The sequence below is a fragment of the Piliocolobus tephrosceles genome, chromosome 7 (assembly GCF_002776525.5).
Source record: "Piliocolobus tephrosceles isolate RC106 chromosome 7, ASM277652v3, whole genome shotgun sequence".
NCBI lineage: Eukaryota > Metazoa > Chordata > Mammalia > Primates > Cercopithecidae > Piliocolobus > Piliocolobus tephrosceles.
In genome coordinates, this window is record NC_045440.1 from 323003 (window position 1) to 334465 (window position 11463).

Consider the following 11463-nt stretch of genomic DNA (forward strand, 5'->3'; position numbering starts at 1 on the left):
CACTCTGTCACCCAGGCTGGAGTACAGTGACATGATCTTGGCTCACTGCAGCCTTGACCTCCTGGGCTCAAGTGATCCTCCCACCTCAACCTCCCTAGTAGCTGGGATTACAGGTGTGCATCACCATGCCTGGCTAATTTTTGTATTTTTTTGTAGAGATGGGGTCTCACTACATTGCCCAGGCTGGTCTTGAACTCCTGGGGTCAAGCGATCCTCCTGCCTCAGCCTCCCAAAGTGCTAGGATTACAGATGTGAGCCACTGCACCAGGCCCTACCTCCTTTTGGAACCAACCTGAAACCCACTGAGAGCCTACTTCCAGGGTGAGTGAGATCTCACTCACTGGGAGAGAAGCATGGGAGCGTGGCTTGTTACCTGCCCACATTCCCCCTTCCCCGCCTCTTCCATGTGGAACATGTTCCACGGAGTTCCAACGGCACCAACCACAACCCTTACTCTCAACTGCTAGGTACTAGTATTTTCCCAACTATTAGGTTTTTCCATAAGTCACTGCAGTCAGAGACACTATTAGCAAGGCTGCTCCAGAGATCCTCCTAAGGCAGGGATGAAGGTCATTCTTTCACGTTTCACTCTATAAACTTTACTGTGTGACTCTTTCGACGTTTGTAATTTTAAAAAATAATGTTTCCCGTTGCCCCTTTGGTCTCCCACCATTCCTACCCCGACAAACGTCCACATCCATTGTGGGGTAATCCAACATCCAATGTCTTCGGTTTTGATCCTAAGCCACTGGATGCTGTCAGGAAAAGTCAGGAAATGCACAAGTGCCCTGGGCTTGCGTGTGGCTCTACAGCCCTTCCCTCTAACCGAAGTGATCATGTTTCCCTTAGAGCTGTTACAAACCTCCTCACTCTTCTGTACCCCAAAGGCCTCACTTTTAGCAAATTTTCTAGGGACTTGTTATTCTTTCTCTTCCCACCCTAGCCCCGTCATCTTTAAGTGACAGCTCTGGTGTAAGCTTTCTCTCTCTCTCCTGGTTTTCTGCCCTGAACTAACTACACACAAACCTTCACGTTATATTCATCCTTTGCTCTCCTCCCTGCCTTTCATTTTCTTTTTCTTTTCTCCTACATTTCTTACTTTTATTTCAACATTTAAAATATTCATAGATGGAGTATTATATTCAGCCATCTCCATGGAAGATGTATGAAAACAAAGCATACAGGTATTTCACAATTACTGAATTACATATTTGTGACTATGTGAATATTTACCCTAGAGTTTATCTGGAAAAACACCATTAAAAAAAAAAAGACAACTTTCGAGTGTTTCACTGGATTAATTTCCATATAAAACGAACTGCAAAGAATTTCAGGATACCTAAATATTAGTACTTTTTAAAAATTTCAAACTTTTATAGTATGCTGCTTATGTATATCCTATGAGGAACACTTAATACTGAGTTCTTTTCTTTCCCCCTCAATAGCCAAGTCAGAATATACTTATTTCATTTTTCACCCAAGTCTTTGTTTCTAAACACATTATGTAGAATAGATTTGATCATCACAGCATCTTAAGTAGCTAATGAGGTAGGAGTATTCTTAAGTTCTTAGGCATTGACAAAGCAAAGCAAAAGACAATCAAGTTACAAAGCTTCTTTTTTAGTGGTTGTTCTTTAAGTAAAATGCTAAGAGCACTGGAAATTGGTCAAATGCTGCTCACATTTTAAAAACAAAGAGGAAAAACCCATTAGAAAGCCCTGATATGCATAGAGTCTGTTAAAGGGAAAAACCTGAGTACTGGAATTAAATTCATTTTGGCATTGTAACATAAGGTATCTATGCCTAAAAATGCTAAGCTTTCTGCCTTGGAAAAAAAATCTTACCAAGGAGATAAAATTTAAACAGAAAACAAAATTAACCTAAACTTTCTTTTCAGAACAAGTTAATTTGCTTCTTTTAACCCAGTTCTCTTTTCCTATACACAAAAAAAGGATTAATAATTTCAGTATACTACATATCCAGTAACACATTTAAATGAAGTTAGCAGTCAACTTACCAACTGTGCCAGAGAAACGCTCCTTATATGCAGGCTTCATTAACATAATGCTAAACAGCTAGAAAACATGTAGGTAATAGATTTCAGCACCATCTGTTAATAGTGTTTCAAAATGCATACACCCCCTAAATCCATATAAACCTAGGAAATGTACCCATCATTCTCTCTACATCTACACCAAAAATCCAGGTTCTGAATTCTAACAACCCTGTGTGCCAAAAATAAGAAAAAATCTATCCAATTAAGTTAATAGGACACAAACATGTTCCCCAAAAAAGGAGGGAAGTTACCAATCAAGCATGACGTGTCTAAAATACAAATTTTGGGAGTTTCTCTGAACCTACTCTGGTTCAAGGGGCTGGAAAAAAAATACGTATTTTTAATAGATTGGTACCTATTATTTGATGAAGGCTAAATTACAAGAAGAGATTTATTTTACCAATTTGCACCTCTTAAGGTTACTGCTAAATATACTTTAAAAAGTCATCTAAAAAATGTTTTAAAAATACAACAGAATAGCTGCTAGAAAAAAAAAATTGACAACTATGTGGTCTGGCAAATGATTTTCAAATTAAGTCCTTGACAATCAACTACAAAATGTTTTAGATGTACGAATCAAACTTGGTAGCACAATAGTGCAAAACTCTGATACGGCAGCCCTATAGCAGGTACTCATTTGAGATTTGCTACCAAAAATGAATTGTCAACAAGAATCTTTTATATGTCTTTAAACCTTTCCTTTTTCTACTCTACCTAGAACTGTATTCCACTGCTCTTATAAAAATCTCAAAATATCATGTGTATATCATTTATACAGAAGGCAATTATTTCCTCTTCACTGCTGCCTCCTTTAATTTCAGTTATAGTTCTCTTTATACACATTCTTTTCCTAAGGCACACCATGCCCTACTTACTGCCACAAAGCCACTAAAATCTGTGCCTCAGTCTGTCTGCTTCATGGGTATGGTTAAATACAAACCACTTGCTAGTGTCTGCTAAAACTTAGTAACATCAAGCCTAGAATGCCATTGTCTGTTCTACTGGGGCAAAGGCCAAAATACACAAGCATGTGCTCATATGCTCTTTTCCCTACAAACTAACCATATTACCTACCATAACAGTAAAGCTTCATGACGTCTCTGGCTACATATAATTCATACTCAATATTATGAAATAAAGTGTTAGGCCAGTAAGCTTTCACATTTTTATTAAATCCTACTCTAGTTTAACAATATCTGATGGTACAGACATCATCCCACGGTGAACATGTTTAATAAGTGAAAGCAAGTCAGACATCCCATCTAGGTCTTTATTTTCTGCAGACTAAGCAATAACTACACAGAACACTATGGGTAATGACAAACACCTTCTCAGTTTCCACACAAGCCATGTTATCAAACTAGATCTGCTAATATTGAATACAGTCGATTTGGTGATTGTAGTTCTCATATAATTATAAGTATCATATTAAGATAACATTTTGACAGTTTCACTGACTTTCCAAATAAGCATAACATACTCAAGGAAAAGAATAAAGAGTGAAGTAAAAGCTGAACATGAAGAGATTAACTTATTAAAGAAAAATGAAGTAAACAAAATAAAAAGAGTGAAAAATCACTGGGGTGGAAGTCAAACAAACCTAGACATTTGATTGGAAGAGAACAGATCAAATACGGATTTCACAAACCAAAAGTTTATAAACTCAATGCAATACAAATCCTTTTTATTGTAAAAGCTGAGTTGAAACTAAAAGATGTATAAAAACTATTACTTTTGGCCTTAAACAGTACCAACTCTTATGGTCAAAAAAGCCCACAACAGTTCAGATTGTATTGCTTGATTTTATTTTGCACTAGGTGGTGGACATAAAGCAATCCTTCTTAATAAAGCTGACAATTAGCTTCACTCAACATTTTTAATAATGCACATTAAAAAAAGGTATTCATCTTACAAATTCTTCTGCAATCCAAACATACAATAGCTTGGAGAACAACGTTTAGAAAACAAAAGCCAAGGTAAAAAGACAGATTAAAACAACTAGAACAGTACAGGTTTTATTTATATGGCTCGGATTTTACAGTTTTCTTACTGCATCATCAATGACAGAAATCTGTTCCTTCAGCTGGCTCCATTGTTCTGGATTTAAAGAAATATCTTTTCTTCCGGGTTTCATTTCACCATCAGGATCCATCCAATATTCTCTAATATCCATTAGCACTTTCCCTTTAAAACCTCGAATGCTAACGTACCTCATTTTCCCAATCTGAAACTTATCATCTCTGCTGCTTCCGCTGTTTAGAAGATGACAGAGCTCTCGAAGTTTCACCTGTCTTTTGCTTCTTTATAGATTTTTCTGGAGCAACTTGCTTTTTCCTCTTTAACTTTTTGTCAACCTCACTGTCAGAATCACTGCCAGAAGAGCTTGAAGAAACAAGTTCCTTTGATTGAGGCATCGCTTCACTCAGCTCTAGCAGTCAAACACCCTCCTTCTTGTTCGCTCGCGATTCCTCCCTGCCCTTCATTTTCTTTTTTTTTCTTTCTAAAATTTATTATTATAATTAGTATACTTTAAGTTCTAGGGTACATGTGCACAACATCCCTGCCCTTATTTTCATCCCCTCCAAGGCCAAACTTCCTGCAGAGGAGACCACCCTCACATTCCACATCCTCCCTCCCACCCAGTCCCTTCCCACTCTGCACAGTGCTCTCCTGAACGCCACCAGGACCTCGAATTTGATCACCTGCCAAGCCCGAGGGGCCACTGCTCCATCGTTCCGCCTTCATCTCTGCATGACTCACGATGCCGACTGCCCGCTTCTCCTTGGACGTTCCTTTCTCCACTTACCTTTGACCCATCTCACTGGTTGGTTTCTCCTTCCTCTCTTGCTCCTTAAACTTACAAGACTTTCTCTAGGATTCCCTGCACCTTTCCTCATACTCCATGACACACTGTGAGCCTCTCCAGCTCATCATGACTCCTACTAGGAAAGCTGCCCCATCGGTGCCTCTAAGACCAGCCTATGCTTGTGGGAGGCCAGACCTGCTCCCCAATTACGTTGTCTCCCTCTCCACAGCACAGGTGGTCGCAGGCTCGAGCTCAACACGCCTCAGGGGCTGATACACGTGCCCGCTCACCCGCTCTGCCTTTCCCCATCTGCCAGGCGGTGGCCTCTGCCAGCGCTCAGCTCAGTGCTGGCTGAGCCCCTCCAGTGTTTCCTGTTCGCCCTGGTGCCCACACTGTTGGCCAGGTGACACCAACAGAGCCACTGCGGCCGTGGCCCGCGCCTCTCACCCTCTCCACTCCTACAGCTACAGCCGCCCCATGGCTTGTCAACAACTTCCTTCTCGGCACCACAACAGCCTTTTCCTTTCTACCAATCCCAGTTGGAGCAGACCACACGCAGGCTGTGGCGTCCAGTCCCCGCCAGGTCCGGGGAACCCTGGACCCACTGTCCTGTAGACACCAACTCACAGGAAATGGCCTCAGCCTCATTTGCTGCAGCTCATGCCTGGAGTCCTAGTCTTGTCCTAGCCATATGGGTTAGAAAGGTGCGTTTCAGTACACACACACACACACACACACACACACACACACTCTTAATTTTTTTTTTCTTTGAGATAAGAGTCCCACTCTGTGGCGCAGGCTGGAGGGCAGTGGCGTGATCTCGGCTCACTGCAACCTCTGCCTCCCCGGTTGAAATGATTGTCTTGCCTCAGCTTCCCAAGTAGCTAGGATTACAGGTGCCCACCACCATACCAGGCTGATTTTTGTATTTTTAGTAGACACAGGGTTTCACCATGTTGGCCAGGCTGGTCTTGAACTCCCGATCTCAGGTGATCCACCTGCCTTGCCTCCCAAAGTGCTGGGATTACAGGCATGAGATACCATGCCCGGCCCACATTCTTTAATGTTACATGTTTTATATATGTGCATATATACACACAAGTGCATGAATATGCTCTTCTACTCTTCTAAATACAAATAAATCCATTGTTCAATATTTTTCCATCGTCTATTCTGGAATTGAGGTTTTATTCATTTTTTCTTGAATCCAGGACTTCATGAAGGGAAAGTAAAGTTTTTATAAGCTATTGTACGTTTTTTTAAAGAGTGGGAGGAGATGGCCTTTGAGAAGTTGAGGATTTTCTCCCAAATTCCTTTGTAGCCTGCAACAGACTGACTTCTGTTCCCTTAAAATTCACATATAAAGCCCTAATCCCCAGTGTGACCTCATTGAGGACTGAGTCAGCCAGCCCTTGATCTTGGACTTCCCAGGCTCCAGAACTATCAGAAATAACAGTCTGCTGTTTCAGTCACCCACCTATGGCACCCTACGGCAGCCAGAGCTGACTCAGGTGTGGCTCTGGCCCTTGTTAATTGTGTGAGCTTAGGTTAGGTCCTCAGCCTCTCTAGACTCTTTCGTTTTCTCATCTATAACATAAGGACAAGGGTGAGTACCTGTCTTCATGAGTTGTTCTGTAGATCATGTGCAAGAAGTAAGCGAAGTGGTGAGGACTGGGTGAGGGAGAGAGAGCCCTCAACACAGGGAGAGCACCTGGTTGCAGGGGGAGCCTTCAGTACAAGAGATTCAGTCTGCCATCAAGTGGCTCTCCGCACTGCTGATAGTTCTCAATCACTGAAGACAGAGGAGGTGACTCATGCCTGTTATCCCAGCACTTTGGGAGGCCGAAGCAAGCGGATCACTTGAGGCCTGAGGTTCGAGACCAGCCGGGGCAACATGGCGAGTCTCCGTCTATACAAAAATACAAAACTTAGCCGGGCATAGTGGTGCACACCTGTAGTCCCAGCTACTGGGGAGGCTGAGGTGGAAGGATCACCTGAGCCCAGGAGTGAGCCATGGTCACACCGCTGTATTCCAGCCTGGGCAACGGAGTGAGACCCTGTCTCAAAAAAAAAAAAAAAAAAAAAAGAACGTGCGTGTATGAGAATAAAGGAAAGCCAGAATCATCAGCCGGTGTTTTCCGTTTCACTCTCACACATCTCTGTGCAGACATCACGGCGACAGAGCTTCAGTCCATCTCTGCTCGCCGGCGGCAGAAGAGCAGGCGTGCCCTCACCTCTTCTCACTGCTCCTTTTATGTAGATTCCTCCTCAGCTAATCCAGTAAGCCCTGGAGGCCACCTCCATGAATAGTTCTGTTATTTAAAGACCTTTTACTATCAAAAAAAGATGACAACAGCAAGTAACAGAGAGCTTTATTTTCATGTCACTGCTCTAGCTTCATTCACCTGCTGCCAACAACCGGAGGGAGTTTCTCCACAGCCCTTGATTCCTGAATTGTTCAACATGTCAACAGTACAAACACATTGACTTAAGGAGTAAACAAGCAGCTTTTCTCTACAGACCACTGGGCACCCCAAGAAGGCGCAGCTCCCTGCTCTACCCCCCGCCTCTTGGTGTCTGTGTCCAGCAGGAAGGACCTGGCAGGAGGCTGAATCCAAGCACTGCTCTCAGGTCATTCTATCCTCATCCCTGGATCCTCCAGGGGAACAAGAAAAAAAAACAACAAAAAACCAAAAAACAACCTGTTTTCCTGCTTTCCAAAATGGAGGGCCTTAACATCAACCAAAGTTACAAAACAAAAACAAAACACAGGAGCTGGCTGGGCACGGTGGCTTACACCCGTGGTCCCAACATTTCGGGAGGCCAAAGTGGGGGGACTGCTTGAGTTGCAGGAGTTCAAAACCAGCCTCTCCAATATGGCAAGACCCCATCTCTATAAAAAGTAAACAAAAATCAGCCAGGCATCATAGCACATGCCCGTCGTCCCATCTGCTCTGGAGGCTGAGGTGAAGACTGCTTGAGCCTGGGAGGGCAAGGCTGCAGTGAGCCAAGATCACGCCACTGCACTCTAGCCTGGGAGACAGAGCAAGACCCTGTCTCAAAACAAAAACAAAACCCCACATCATCTGCAAAGCCATGTGGGGAGCTCAGCCATTTCCCATAGGCTTTCTTTTTCCTTGCCCCAGTGCCTTCTGGGAGGTTTCCCCTTCCCCATCATCACGATTTCTCTCATCTTTCACTATGATGCAATTCAATAGGATGAATTCACTGAACTGGAAAAGGATAAAAAGAATCTAATCTTATGAAAACTCTGCCTTCAACATAACTCCAGGGAGGTGAATATTATAATCCTGGCACCCCGACATACACGATCCTCTGCACCCCATCCCTGCCCACACCCTCCTTTCTGGACACTTAGACGTCAGGTTCCCCAAGGGCCAAGGTTCCATGAAGAGCACCACGAGTTCCTTAGGAGAACTGGCGCTGCTCCGGCTCCTCTGGCAACTGGGGCTGGCACTGTGGGCACCACCAGGTGAGCCTCTGGAACCCACCTGGGGGCCCAAACGCCTCCTTCATGACCTGGTGGCCAGCAGGGCACTGATCTTTCTGGTAGACCTGCGTGTGCTGCGGTCTGCCCTGGAACTTGCCCTGCAGCCAGGCTGTACTGAACTCCACCACGTGATCCACCAGGGCCTCCCGACGCGGGGCACTCAGGACTGAACCAAGAGAAAGGGGATGGATCCCAGCTCTGTACAAGACTTCATTCTTAATGATGTTCCCTGAAACAAAGCAGGGGAGGGTAAGCGAAGGAGAAAGGACACATGGCACGATGACACCACCCACAAAGTTAGCACCGCAGAAGTCAGCTCTTCCACGTCCTGTGGGACCCCGGGCGGGTCCGCGATCTCTGACTCCGCTTCTCTGTCTGTAAACTGGAGTTGACAATTCTTACCTTTAAGGTTGCTGTGAAGATGAAATGAAACTCATGCATGGCCCGTCATGGCAAACAGGCTATCAAAAAGGGGTCGGGCATCTGACTGCCTGCACTTGAATCCCAGCTCAAGCAGATCCTACCCACGTGACCCTGGCAAGCTCCTCAGTCTCAATTAGCTGCAGTTTCCTTATCTGTCAGGCAGGGATGGCTCACCTGGTTTTTGTGAGTAGTAAATGAGAATTCACCAAAAAACGCTGAGCACAGTGGCTGGTATGTAGAGTACTCAATAAATATTAACTGTTGTTATTATTTAAAATGTCGGCCTGGTGCAGTAGCTCATGTCTGTAATCCCAGCACTTTGATAGGCAGAGGCGGATGAATCACTTGAGGCCAGGAGTTCAAGACCAGCCTGGACAACGTCGTGAAACCCCATCTCTACCAAAAATACAAAAATTAGCCAGGCATGGTAGCACCTGCCTGTAATCCCAGCTGATCATGTGGTTGAGGTACGAGACTCGCTTGAACCTGGGAGGCGGAGGTTGCGGTAATCTGAGATTGTGCCACTGCACTCCAGCCTGGGCAACAGGGCAAGACTCTGTCTCAAAAAACAATTTTTTTTAAAAATTAAAAACAAAATGTCAAGCATAGCTAGGCATAGTGGTTCATGCCTGTTATCCCAGCACTTCGGGAGGCAGAGGCAGGAGGATCGCTTGAGCCCACAAGTTTAAGACCAGCCTGGGCAACATAGTGAGAGCCTGTCTCTACAAAAATTTTAAAAATTAGTGAGACGTGGTGTCATGCACCTGTAGTCCCAGCTACTCAGGAGGCTGAGGTGGGAGGATCGCTTGAGCCACAGAGGTTGAGGCTGCAGTGGGTTGTGTCTGTGCCACTGCACTCCAGCCTGGGCGACAGAGAGAGACCCTGTGTCAAAAAATAAAATAAAATGAAATACCAAGCATAATGCTCGTTATGTAGAAAGTGTTTGGGGAGGTGTTATCTTATGATTTTTCTACTCCTGCCTCATTCTCTGTGAAGCCAGCCTCAATCCCGCCTTCCAGAATCAGTAACTCTCTTTGGAATGTTCCAACCATACTCTTTCAGCTCCACCAGGCATTCATAGCGATCTTGCCTAACTCGCAGTGGACTGAGTCTGTGCTTGCTGGGACATTAAACAATGATCTCCTTAAGGAGAGATGGTGAGCGTGACAGAGGTCAAGTGAGTGTGTGTTTGGAGTGAGCGGGTGAAGGAAATTCTTGCTTTTCCCAAGAGCCTCATAGTCACACTCCTCATTACACACATCGGTCTCTCCAGAATTCGTTGACAGAATACCTGGATTCACATCTCAGCTGCACCGTTTACTAGAGATGCGTTCTCTGCTTCAGTTTCCTCATCTGAAGGAAGGGAAACCCACTATAACCATATCCTATGGAACAGCACTAAGGACAAAAACGTGTGCCTGGCACATCAGAGCTGCTTGGAAAACACTGGCCATTATTAATTACTACTGTTACTTTATTAGCTCTTGCCACATATACCCAAAAAGCCACCTCCGATGGCTCTTTGCTCCTGAGGGCACAGGGACTCCCATGGTCCTAACATGAAAATGCAAGGCTAGTGCCTGGTGCACCACCGGGCCTTCTCCGGCCCTCGTGAGGGGAGGTGAGCAGGCAGCAAAGCCACATGTTGGATATGGAGGTGACTCTGTCACCGCCAACTTGCCTGATTGCTTCAGCAGCCAATTTTGGGCACAATTATTCCCCGGCTGTGGGTAATAAGAATGGCACGCTCTCATAGTCCAGCTAATTAGCTGTTATGTGTATTTCTGGAATTGTCCAGCTCTTCTCCCTATCCTGAAATGCTCACGGTTTCACTGCTCACGCCACTGCAACAGAGAGAGGGAAAGTCCTCTTCACTCGTGTCTTGTAAGAGCCCAGTGTAGACCGAGTGATCTCTGCGCTCTGGCCGGCGGGGGAGCTCCATCCACCCAAGAGCAGCATCCCTTAGAACGTGCACTCACTCCTCTGGTAGCAGCCTGCACGACTCCAGTTCCTACAGACACAGGTCGGCACCTCCTGTGTGCCAGGCACTGCACTGTGCTGTGGAGGGTACAGAGGTGCCCGAGACATGACCCCGCGCTTTAGGAGGCGATGTTCCAGCGCTGCTGGCAGAAGGCTCACAACTGATAACACAGTTAGGTGTGGATTCTGAAGCCGAGAGACAAGTTAAAAACTGCCTGATCTAATGCCCTCAGTCTGAAAACAAGGGAAGTAAAACAAAGGAGATTAAGCAAGTGGCACCTCAAGAGCAACAGCACTGGCACAACTAGGGTGGGCCTCAGGTCTTGTGACTCCCACAGGAGCGACTTTTCCATGAAGCAACGCTGTAGACTCACCCCTTTCCCATGAGTCATACCTAGCCCTGAGAAGCATCTCTGGTCCAGCAGTGTATAGCAGACAGGCTGCGCCTGGCCTAGAGCTTCTAGGGCTTGTCCTCGATGGAACTTCTCAGACAGGATGTCACAGGCGGGTGTGACCACTGGGGAAGAGCTCCAAGACATCTGACAATTATAAAATGCCAGAAAGCCACCGCCACCAAAGTACAGGACCAACCTGGGAAGAAAGAACAGGTCATAAGTACACATCGCTAACACAACATAGCCAGAGCACACTCTGTGGTCGGATCATATACACATCCCCACATCGTTA

At 45.2% G+C, this 11463-nt stretch overlaps 1 protein-coding gene and 1 pseudogene across 3 annotated transcripts in view; both read right to left on the reverse strand.

Moving 5' to 3' along the window:
* Positions 1–3907: 3907 nt before the first annotated feature.
* Positions 3908–4608, reverse strand: LOC111551384 (annotated as a pseudogene).
* A 2609-nt stretch (positions 4609–7217) lies between these two features.
* NEIL2 (nei like DNA glycosylase 2) overlaps positions 7218–11463 on the reverse strand; it is an 18702-nt gene continuing 14456 nt past the window's right edge. For all 3 annotated transcript variants that reach the window (XM_023225293.2, XM_023225294.2, XM_023225295.2), the window contains 2 exons: positions 11171–11367; positions 7218–8602 (listed from right to left, as the gene is read on the reverse strand). In XM_023225293.2, coding sequence (XP_023081061.1) covers positions 8292–8602; positions 11171–11367 — 508 coding nt within the window. In that variant the 3' untranslated portion in view covers positions 7218–8291. The remainder of the gene's footprint in view (positions 8603–11170; positions 11368–11463) is intronic.